Genomic DNA, 12030 nt, shown 5'->3' with positions numbered 1-12030 from the left:
TTAAGCCCTTTTGGTTTTACGGGAAGGGCATACAACTTTAAATGACTGTATTTTGTATTTATTTTTACCACCCTTTTTTTTAGAAAGAAAGCGTGCCTTTCCTTCTCTTTTAACATTGGCAATCTTTTGTCATTAAAATGGTTGGAGATCTTTATAGAAACCTTAAAAAATATAAGCGATTTTTTTCCGCTCTTTTTTTTTGTGTTGTAAGATTTTTTTGGCTTGTTGCTTTTCTTAATTTTCGATTTTCGACATGCTTTCTCTAAAAAATTGTGGCCATTTTTTCCCCCTCTTTTTTAATTAATTTTTGATCATTTTGGTTTCTTTAAAATCTCTTGGCAATTTTTATTGAAAACTTTTATTGAACAAAAAAATCCCAAATTTTTGGAAGCCTTGTTTTGTTTAAAAATCACCAAAATGACAGCTTTTATCACAACCAGAACCTGCAAAAACAGAAATTTTCTTTGGATTTTCAAATTTCAATTGATATACAATTCCTTGTCCTTATGTCTGTGTAGGCGGATCCACATCACTAAAGCCACCCTGCAGTATCTAAATGGAGACTATGAGGTGGAACCAGGTTTTGGAGGTGAGAGGAACGCATATCTGAAGGAGAACAGCATCGAGACCTTCCTGGTTCTTGGATGCAGCCAGAAACGGGTCAGTGATTAAAAACACACACAAGCTCAATAAAGACATAATAGGTTTGTTACGGCAGGCTTTTCAGGAATAACACCATATTTTTTAAAGAAAACTTTAAAAACATACTGTTGTTTTTTATCTACCTCTCCTATCTATTATTAATATTATTATTATTAGTAGTAGTAGAATAACATATATTTAATGTTGGTCAATAATGGCTCATTTAAAACAGCCAACACTTTATTAACAAACACGTACAAGAATATCCAATTGTTTGGAGCCGTATTCTCAGAATTTAGTTTGATATCCTTGTTTTTCACTTTCAGTTTTCTCTAAATGAATTTCCCAAACTGTATAGTAGTTTACAGATCTGAAAAATATAATTGAAATGAAACATTGATCAAAGTTGGACTTGAAAACTGGTTAACAGAAACATCTTTACTGAGTAAGTAAGCAGGGTCTAGATGCTTCATGCTGGTGGTGTTGAGGTGCAGGCCAACAGCCGAATAACTGTATCATAAAGAGCTGTGAAGGAGGCAACAGATGAGAGTAGACAGATTTGTGAATGAAGTCATCTTTCTAGATCCTGAACCGACTGCGCTTCCCTCGTGGGCGTAATAAAAGAATGAAAACGAGCTCTTCTAGTGTATTTAGTCACATATATTGTCATTGACTGTGCTGCACGAGAACAGTTGGTCAAGCCTTCATGTTCTTCCCTCTGAGCAGAAGGAGGAGAAGGCGATGATGGCGAAGATGCAGCGGACGAGAGCCAACTCTAATGAGGGTCTGATGCCACGCTGGGTCCCTGACAGAACCTTCTCCAGGACCAAAGACTCCAAAGTCTTCAGACAAATGGTGAGACTCCACACCGACACACTGCTTCAGAATCAGAAATCCTTTATTGATCCCCGAGGGCAAATTGTGGTTCGTTACAGTCGCTCTGATGCCAGCATAGAGAATTATTGCAAGTATAAATAAGAACCGGCACAAGTATATAAAATTATGAAATAGAAATACAGTAAAAATGAACAATAAGCACAGTATGTAAATATTTAAAATAAAGTATTTATAGTATCCTGAGATATAAGTGTGTAAAAATATACATTTAAAAAATACAGTATTATTATCAGCATGAAAAGTATGTAAATTTAAAACTGTGCCTTATGCTAGAATGCAATGTAAAAAACTAGTATGTAATTTAAAAATATACAAAAATGAACAACAAAAATATACATAAGTAAGAATAACAAGAATCTTTTGCTGCTGTCGGGCGCAAACCTCCTATCTCCCAAATTGCTGTTTTTCAGAAATTTAAAAAAAGCAGTTTTCAGGAGGTTCCAATGGAGATAGGACATTTAGTCACAAGCTTTTTAAACACATTTTGTTGGTTGAGAAATGGTAAAACCCACTGACCAATGGAATTCATTTATGAAAAAAAAAAATAGTGAAATGTGGAGATATGAGGTTTGCGTCCGACAACGACGATATACAATATATACAATGTGTAACATGTTAAATAAAGCCTACATTCATTCTGTTTTATGGTGACAGAGCCGCAGCTCGTCTGAAAGAGTCAAATTTTCTGTTTTTTTCTTATTCAGGGGATTGATGAGACCTCCAGTAAAGACAAGTGAGTACTGACTCTTAATGCTTACACATCTGTGAAGACTGCTGCGCTGCTTTCGTAGATTTCACTAACTACCTTTATGTTTCTGCAGCCGTGGCGTTCAGGAGGCCATGAACCCGGAGGATGAGGTGGATGAATTTCTGGGGCGAGCCATTGATGCTCGCAGCATCGACCAGCTGAGGAAAGACCACGTTAAGAAGTTTCTTCTCACCTTCCAGACGTCGAGCCTGGAGAAAAAGGTTCAAACTAAAACTCACATTATTGTTTGTGCTTTGTCAAATTAAATTGCATTCGTGTTTGGAGGAGGGAACAGCTGCTGCTCATATCTGACTTTTCTTCTTCTTCTGTTTCCTGTTGCAGTATTCCAAGAAGGTGGACGATCGGTTTGGAGGCTATGTTGCATGTACTCTACTAGTATTCTGCTTCATATCCTTCATACAGATTGTTATCTTTCCACAGTGAGTACTTCACATATTCACATACTGTATAACCTCTGATAAGTAAGGTTGCCTTTGCATCTGTAGTTTGCTTGATTTAGTTTGGACTATATATAAAAAAAAATTAAAAATTGATGCCTTGTGTTCACCCTGACTTATCAATAGTAGGGCTGCACAAGATATACAGTATATATATATTTTGTCATTAAGATGTCTGTTTAGCAAGAAACACTGCAATATTGCACTTAAGGATTTTTTTAGTTTTTTCAAAAAGGAGCATCAGTAGAGAGCTGCACTTTAAAATGTAGCTCATTCTTTATTCATGGGTTCTTTTTGTGTTTGGTTCAATGTTTAATTTGTTTATTAAAAAATGTTGGAAATAATTTCCTTCCTTTTTTTAAAATTCACCAAGAAATTTGTTGTACTTCAGCAGTGCACTAAAAGCAGCAGAAAGGCATAACTGAGTACAACTTAATGTATGTATTTATCGCATGTAAAAAGCGATACTCAAATACATCATTGTATATTTTCCCCATATCTTCATATTATGCCGCCCATTTAAAAGTGAACCAACAGGAAGTCATTCAGACTGACAGGTAGCCCGTTGGACAGTTTTGGTAACTTTCACCCTACAAAGTGAAATTAAAATCACTGCATTTTGTAAACCTTGTATCCATACTTATGTTTAAAGAGCCTTTTCTTTTTTTAGAAATTAATATTATTAGGCGAGACTCCAAAACAGCCCAATATACGTATATCTGCATGTCCTTGAAGAAACTGGACAAAAGGCTGTCTTTTTCTGTAAAATTAAGGGTAGAAAGTTACTGTTTTGATAAATAGTCTGCTGAAATAATAGTTTAACACAATACACACATTAATATCAGTTAATTTTAGCTTTATTTCGACATGCTGAATAAAATAGGAGAACAAAATAAAACGTAAGCAAGAAAAAAAAAACCCACCAGAATCCCCATCAGACATATTCAGTAAACAAACGTGAGTATTTCATGTCCGAAAAGGAATAGGAGGAAGTGAATGCTTCAGATCCTACCCCTTTTTTTTCAATTTTATAAAAAACAGAGTTAATTTTAAACAATTTCTACCCCAATACTCACCACACACTTTGATATAATCAAACAAGAATTAAGACAAAACAAGAACAATTTAGTCCGAATTAACAAACACACACACACACACACACACACATCACAGAAAAAAGAAACACATCAATACAGAAAAAAGTCACACCATTAAAAGCATCATATCTTACTGTGCCTGTTTTCCTCTCTGTTTTACCAGCTCATATCCCTTCAATATGTTGTTTTTAAAATCATGTTTAAACTCGTTACGTTTTCAACTCCACACTACAGTTGTTCCATAAGTTAACACCTTTGTTTTCACATATACAGAATGCTTATAAGATATTAACAGTTCACAACCAGCAAATTAAATTATAGAAGTTAAACGTGAATTCATGCTCCACATATATCTCCTCTACCACACTTGCAGGCAAAAGAGCTTTATGGACAGTTTTATTTGTGAAAGCTGTCTAAATGTTTCTCTATAACTGAGTTTCTGTATTCTTCCCTGCAGCACCCCGGTCATGCTGGGAATCTACATCAGTATCTTCGTCATACTCGCCAACATCCTTTTCATCTGTGCCATATATTCGTGCATCAAGGTAGTGGATCTTTTCAAAACTCACAAACAGAAACTTTACTCGTATGTCATTCACTGTATCTTAAATTTAGCTTATTATTTTTCTCTTGTAGCTCTTTCCAGCTGCAATGCAGACTGTTTCAAAGAAGATTGTCCAGTCTCGCACCAACAGCACCCTGGTTGGAGTATTTACCATCATCCTCGTCTTCATCTCTGCCTTTGTTAATATGGTAGGATTAAAGAAACAGCATACCCCCACAACATACCAACCATACATGTTGAAAATCACACTGAATATGCGTGTGTGTACATTTGGCTCCACTGCAGTTTGCCTGTGACACCATGAGCTTGAAACAATGCGTTGCCGAGAAGCTGAACACCTCCGCAGTGCTGGTGACGCCCTGTTTGATCCGCAGCTTGAATGTGTCCGTTGAAGGGGGTCTAGAGATCTGTCCGAGCCAAGGCCCCTCCTGCCCCTTTCCTGAGGTGAGGTCGCCGTTACATCACCACTTCACTGCTTGTTTTTCCCCGCGCGGCCGATCGAACCATTTCAAAAAGAAGAAAATGTCACATTTGCATTTGCGTTTTTCTGAGATCTATTGTTGATAACGCCTCTTTGTGATGCTGCTCTCCAGTATTTCAGCTACAGTGTGCTGCTGACGCTGCTGGCCTGCTCAGTGTTCCTGCAGATCAGCAGCACGGGGAAGCTGGCCCTCATGCTGCTCATCCAGCTCACCTTCCTGCTGCTGGTCGAGTGGCCACAAGTAGCACTATTCGACAACGCAGACCTCTTTGTCACCTCCAATGCCATGTAAGTGCCACAGGCTGGGGATGCTAATGCGGGAGGGGCAGGATAATGTTGTGTGTATTAAACTACATATTTAAGTGCATAGCAAGGGATTTCCATCGCATTGATTATTAGTAGGCTTCAATTAGAGCTGCAGCAATTAACTGATGTTATCAACGATTAAATTAATCATCAACTTATTTGATAATTGATTAATTAGTTTGAGTAATTTTGTTAAAGCAAAATCCCAGCTTCTTAAATGTGAATATTTCTTAACTCCTCTATGACAGTAAACTGAATATCTTTGGTTTGTGAACGAAACAAGAAATTTGAAGATGTCATCTTTGATTGTGGGAAACACTGATCAGCATTTTTCCACATTTTCTTACAAGGCTATAAAAAGTTTGTATTGAATGTTTGGTCAGTCTTTTTTACTTTTTCTTTAATCAGACATTTCCTGACATAAATCAGGACACTTTAGACTATCTTTTTTTAGACATGTTTTTTTTATCAGCCCAATTTTCAAATTTCAGGAGCGACTGTTTTTGTTTTGGAATACATAAAATGTGTTACATTATACCTGTTCAAATGAAACATTGTAAAAATCACATCATTTTGAAATGAAATACAAAAATTACTATTCCCACTAAAATCCTGACTCCTATCGCAATATCTGTCAAAAAAATAGTAATATATTTTTGTTTGTATAATGTGCTGCCCTAATATGTTGTTAAATGGAAAAAATTAAGTGTTTTATTTCTGAACTATTAAATAAGTATCATTTTGGTATCCACATGTAAACTGAGGAATTTAATTGGCACCAATATCAAACCTTTTGAAGCCTTTCAATATCCCAGCACAACGTGGAAATTATCTTAATTTGCACCATGAATTAAAGCATATAATATATGACTTTTACATATACCTAAAATAAAATTGTATATTTTATTATTTGTTCTAACGTTTTTTTAATTTTCCTTTTTAGTGATTTAAATGAAACTAGTGCTCAATGGTAAGAATTCAAATTTGTATTTACACTCAGAAGAAACACTTCAATTAAAGTGTTAAATTAATATAATTATGACTCACATGTTTGTATTGACCAGAATGTTTTTTTGGTTTTTTTTTACTTTCAGGTCCAGTTTCAATGAAACTACAAACCAGTGGTAAGATTACATTCAGTGTTGTTTTTTAAAGTTTTAATCTCCTGTTTGAAAAGCTTTTTTTCCATCAACGTAACCGTGTGTTCATCACTTTGCAGCCCATTTGTTGTGACCAAAGTGTCCCTGAGGGTCATGACTCCAGTGATCCTCACAGTCTTTGTCCTGGCACTGTACCTGCACGCCCAGCAGGTCGAATCTACTGCACGCCTCGACTTCCTGTGGAAATTACAGGTATGTTCAGCGTCCACTAGAGGACGCCATCTCACCACATGAACTGCAAACACAACCTCATCACAACCTCAGGCTGATGATAATTGAGCCGTCCCACAGTTTCTGAATGTCTTAGAATATCTGCAGCCTTGTCTCAACCTCGACCCTGCCAGCGTTATTACAGCGTTCATACCAGCTGAATATATCTAATAAGGAATCTTCACTCCCAGGCCACAGAGGAGAAGGAGGAGATGGAGGAACTGCAAGCCTACAATCGTCGCCTCCTCCATAATATTCTGCCTAAAGACGTAGCCGCTCACTTTTTAGCACGTGAGCGGCGTAACGACGAGCTATACTACCAGTCCTGTGAGTGTGTGGCCGTCATGTTCGCCTCCATCAGCAACTTCTCTGAATTCTACGTGGAGCTGGAGGCCAACAACGAGGGAGTGGAGTGTCTCCGACTGCTCAACGAGATCATCGCTGACTTTGATGAGGTAGACTTTGTTTGAAAAGCTCAGTGTGTCACCCCTTTAATTTTAAAAACGTGTGAGTTGCACAAATGTAAGAAATATTATTGTTGACCTCATATGAGCCAGTTCACAGCCGTAGATCCTCAGTTGGGACCCTTCTGGCCAGTCCAGAGTCAAGGCTTGAAGAGATAGTTCACCCAAAAATGAGAGCCTTTTAGAGCCTGTAGCTCCTAGTATGCGAGCCGCATTCATGTATGTGCACTCGCGCAAGCCCAGTGAGAACTTGTGGTATCTGCCCGACAGTGTTTACATGCTACCTGGAAGCTTTCCCCACCACACAGTAGTTTTAAATCAGATAAAAGGATTTGTCGCTTGCTGCTAACTTCAGGAGTCTCTCTGTTTGTGGGGGAGGCTTCTGCGAGGGAGCTACAGAGCTACAGAATACAACAAGGCTAAAAACATGACGCTAGTGACATTTTTCAAAACAAGTTGGCACATCGGGGCTTCAGTACTCTTGGATTACTAAAGATGAGCAGTATGTTGAAAGTTTGTGGTTTTATTGTGTTTTTTTTTTAGCCTTTGAATCCTGGTCACTATTCGCTTCAATTGTTTGGGAGATGATTGCAAAGCTTTTTTTCCCCGTCAACCTCTGGCAGAATCTGAATTTTTTTATTGATTCTTGGCTGAACTATCCCTTTAAATCTGAAGATAAATGTGCTTTTGGAGGAGATAAAGCTCACAGAATCAATGACTTACTTAAAACCACTTCTGAAAACCCATTTTTATAGACTTACTTTTGTGTGATGCGTATTTTATTTTATCTTTTAATGTATTCTTATGTTGATCCTGCTTAATTGTACTATTATAAATATTCTGTCTTTAGTGCTTTTATTCTTTGAATTGTATTTACTTTTATTGGTGTAGGTGTTTTAACCCTCTTGCTTCTGATTTGCTTTGTTTGTCAAAGCGCTTTGTAAACTCTGTTTTAAACATGCTACATAAATAAAGTTACTAATATTACTATGATCTGTTCTCAGATCATCAGTGAGGAGAAGTACAGGCAGCTAGAGAAGATCAAGACCATTGGCTCCACCTACATGGCGGCCTCAGGTCTCAATGACTCCACCTATGACAAGGAGGGACGCTCACACATCACTGCACTGGCCGACTACGCCATGAGGCTGAGAGAGCAGATGAAGTACATCAACGAGCACTCCTTCAACAACTTCCAGATGAAGATAGGTACAGACGCAGCATGTTGAATCGCTTTTCTTTTCCAGCTCAAGATTCAAAAGTTTGTAATTTGGTAACAGAAGCAGCTAGGTTGATGCAGTGAAATGTTTTTGTTTTTAATTCTCAGGTCTGAACATTGGGCCGGTGGTAGCAGGGGTTATTGGTGCGCGGAAGCCTCAATATGACATTTGGGGAAACACAGTCAATGTGGCCAGTCGTATGGACAGCACAGGTGTACCTGACTGCATACAGGTAAGTGTCATGTAACAACAGTTGTTATTTATTGCTAATTATGTAGCCAAACAGGTTTTTAAAGTGAAGTCAAGCTGTCAGTAGAGATGGTTTTGTATCAATATTTAATATTAATACATTTCAGAATCAAAAGAAGATTGACAGGAAAGACAGAAAAGCCTCTTTCTCCGTCTCATAAGTGACCTGAAAATATGTTTAAAAATTCAAATAATTCTGTAAAATTATTTAAAATATGTCATTTTGATGATTAGGAATAAAGTTCACAGGACATTTTTCTTTTGATTTTTTAAAAATAGTTTTATTCATCTGCTAATCTCCTTTTTTTGCGTCTCTCTTGTTACTATGCCGATAATGCCGTCTTCTTTGGTGCTCATGTTTTCAGTAGATTAAACTGAATTGGGAAAATTTTTATGCCGCTAACGTGATTTAACCAAGTTTAAACATATATACATATTTGTATGCGTGATCTAAGCAGCTAATTAACATTACCTCCGGCAGGTAGCCAACAACCCAGTTTTATACATCCAAAGAACTTCTGTAAAAACGAACAGCACGGTAAGCGGGCCTCTAGTTGAGACAGGGCTTTATTTTTCAAAATGTGTAGCCAACCCTGGCTTTTAAAAGGGACTAGGCTTTTATTTGAAGTTTTACGGTATATTGTATATGACAGAAAGTAAGGAAAAGTATCACAGATCCCTTTAAAATGTAGTTTTATTAGTAATATTAATACATCATCATCTAAATATTTTTCCGTTTTGCTCTCAGGTGACTACAGACCTGTACCAGGTGCTTGCGAACAAAGGGTACATGTTGGAGTGTCGTGGGGTGGTTAAGGTCAAAGGTAAAGGAGAAATGACGACCTACTTCCTGAACGATGGACCGCCCAACAGTTAGCAGCCGTGGCAGCAGCAGATGTCGGGACGACCCCCACTGCAAGGACACAGCACCACTGAGCGAGGACTCACAGTGTGAGCGAATGGCTAAAAACTCGAGACGCCATCACTTGAATCCCAAGTAAAGAGGAAAAAAAACTTTAAAGACTTCAAAAGGAAAGTGTTCTTGATGAGAGGAAAATGTTCTCGTTTGACAGCCATTTTGGCTTACATACATGTTGAAGGACACGTGTTTTTCTCATGTCTAGCCTCTCTCTCAGGCTTCTTGAAAGATGCAAAGTCTGTTTATTTAAAACAACGCCTTTTAGCCTGTGTCAAAAGAAGATTAACGCTGTACATAAGGCTACTTTTTATTTTTACTTTGTGTTTTTTTTTCGGTATTTCTTTTTTTTTATTTCACATGAATTATGAACAGGTACTCATATTTTGTTTCTGGATTAATTATTTATTTTGATCTCGATGTTTTGTGCAAAAGGTCCTTTATGAAAAAGTGTGAATACATACGTGCACAAATATCCAGTTTATTACACGTTTATAAGTGTGTATGTACATGCATATTTGTGTGTGTATGATTATATGTATAAACTGAGGAGGAATATATTGACCAAAGACTAAAGTATTTACTAAAAGCAAGGCAAGACATGTTTGATATGTTCTCGCTAAAGTCAGCAATGATCGCCGCCTCTGTTTTTTCGGCAGAAGCTAAACCCTCTGTCTTTTTGGCCAACTGCTGGCAGCACAGGCTGCTTCATTGTTTTCATGAAATGTGTACATTTAATTTATTTTTGTCTGTCACCCAGGCAGCAAAGAGATGATCACTTTAAATTATGATGTTGCCCTCAGCCTCTAAACAAAATTACTAAAGACGACTAAGGATGTTATGAGAAGGTGATGTCTGAAATCTATATTTTTATCTCTGAGGAGCAGCTCCAGCTGCAAGAGGATCCTCTTCATCCTCATTTCATGTTTGGTTTTTTTAGAGCTTGAGCAGCCAGTGTGCAGCCAGTTTCAGCCGTTACAGTTTCGTCATTGACCTTCCCTTTCAGAGAAGTATTTTTTGATGCAAATGGAAATGAAGGAACTTAGATCCAGAGCCATCAGGGGGGAAAACCTCAGATTTCAGCGCAGTGGTACCACACAGCCTGATTCTTCTATGAAGAAGAAATAGATGAAGGAAAGAAATATATATTGATTTTGACTGAATACTGTGCTTTGTAATCCTGAAGGGGCATAACTATTTTCACTGTGAGGTTTTTATGATACAACGAAAAAACTGCTTTCTTGCCAAACATAACTGCTTTGAAGCATGTCTGATTGTGGTATCCTGTTTTCATTTTCGTTTGTTTTAACGTAGGGTATTTTGTATCACTTCTGTATCCATCATTTGTATATTCTTAATGTTGTTATTATTATGATTATTATTACGACGATTCTGATTAATTATTATGCTTATTATGATGATTCCATTCCGATGAAAACGGATCAAAGACCAGCACGCTTTCTTGTAAAACGCCAGTTGTTAAAAGCTCAAGCTCACTGGTACCAACTGATCAACTGCAGCCAACGAATTCTGCTGTTCAGTCCTGATGTACAAAACAGTATTTCAGCTGGCGATAGGTGTGATCATGTATAGTAAGTAATAACCATTAGCTGCCTTTGCAGCAGAGCCCGAGTGGTGTATGCTCACATAAGCATAGCAGTAAACACACACATATACAGATGATTCACTGTGCTTTTTTTTCAATTTTATGTTTTTTTAATGCCACTACTGCAGTATTGTAAATCTCCGTCAGGCTTTAAGGTGACCCCTCCCTCCCACACATTCACTTCTCAGTAGTAACAAATGACATCCAGAGGACAGATTAATATATTTCTTGCATTATTTCCCCCTCACTCAGAAGACGTACTAATAGCTGAGTTTGATTGCCTTAAGTTAAAACAAATCATGGAATAACACTGAACAGGAACAGTGCCTGCTTGCCCTGTCTGGACTGCTGATAGAGAGAAAGGGATAAGGGCTCATCGAGAATAATTTCCTGTCATTGCAACCTTCTCGGTTTCTCCAGCTTCAGCTTTTATAATCTGGAGAATCAGCCCTGATTTAGCTCTTCCGCCACACTCAACAATGGCAACCAACAGTTGATCATGTTTGTACCAAAGCCAGCTCACGCAGCCTTGTGCTATTGGTCCCCTCCCGTGCGGTGATATTAGGCCTCGGGGGGCGTGGTGGGAGCACCAGAGGACAGTAATGTAACGGAGATCACCAACTATCAAAGTGAACTGTGACCAATGAAGAGTGATTCATATAAGCAAAGAGTTTATAGAACGGACATGAGTTTATAAAAATGTGCATTGTATGTATTCTATTTCTATTGGCTGTCCATAGACTTGTGTTGATTGTTAACTCTTGGGATGTTTTTTGGGGGGAACAGAAGCAGGGAGGAAAGTTGTCCCCCATACTACTGAAACAGTGTTTTGCTCAGGCCTGATGAATCCTTCCGTATTTGTTTTTGTTTTTATTTGTATTTTCCCTGAGTTGGAGGAGTTGAAAGGGGAATGTTTTGCAACGCTGAAAGGACAAGAAGAGTTGAGGACTATGACAAAGAGAAAAATAACATTTCCCCTTGAAGAAGAAAAATTAAAAAAAAATCAATGGC

The 12030-nt window shown here is 37.7% G+C and overlaps 1 protein-coding gene across 3 annotated transcripts in view; it reads left to right on the top strand.

The window, feature by feature from the left end:
• The window catches only part of LOC121946801 (adenylate cyclase type 6-like), a 49178-nt gene extending 37148 nt beyond the window's left edge, over positions 1-12030 (top strand). For all 3 annotated transcript variants that reach the window (XM_042491558.2, XM_042491561.2, XM_042491560.2), the window contains exons 9-24: positions 519-660; positions 1369-1497; positions 2244-2272; positions 2361-2508; positions 2630-2727; positions 4300-4387; positions 4479-4595; positions 4693-4851; positions 5001-5176; positions 6138-6164; positions 6289-6318; positions 6414-6546; positions 6756-7019; positions 8033-8237; positions 8356-8480; positions 9246-12030. In XM_042491558.2, the coding sequence (XP_042347492.1) occupies positions 519-660; positions 1369-1497; positions 2244-2272; positions 2361-2508; positions 2630-2727; positions 4300-4387; positions 4479-4595; positions 4693-4851; positions 5001-5176; positions 6138-6164; positions 6289-6318; positions 6414-6546; positions 6756-7019; positions 8033-8237; positions 8356-8480; positions 9246-9374 (1999 nt within the window). In that variant the 3' untranslated portion in view covers positions 9375-12030. The remainder of the gene's footprint in view (positions 1-518; positions 661-1368; positions 1498-2243; positions 2273-2360; positions 2509-2629; positions 2728-4299; positions 4388-4478; positions 4596-4692; positions 4852-5000; positions 5177-6137; positions 6165-6288; positions 6319-6413; positions 6547-6755; positions 7020-8032; positions 8238-8355; positions 8481-9245) is intronic.

Source organism: Plectropomus leopardus, chromosome 9, assembly GCF_026936395.1.
Source record: "Plectropomus leopardus strain MGB_pleo_1.0 chromosome 9, ASM2693639v1, whole genome shotgun sequence".
NCBI classification, from domain to species: domain Eukaryota; kingdom Metazoa; phylum Chordata; class Actinopteri; order Perciformes; family Serranidae; genus Plectropomus; species Plectropomus leopardus.
This window is presented reverse-complemented; position numbering and strand designations above follow the sequence as displayed.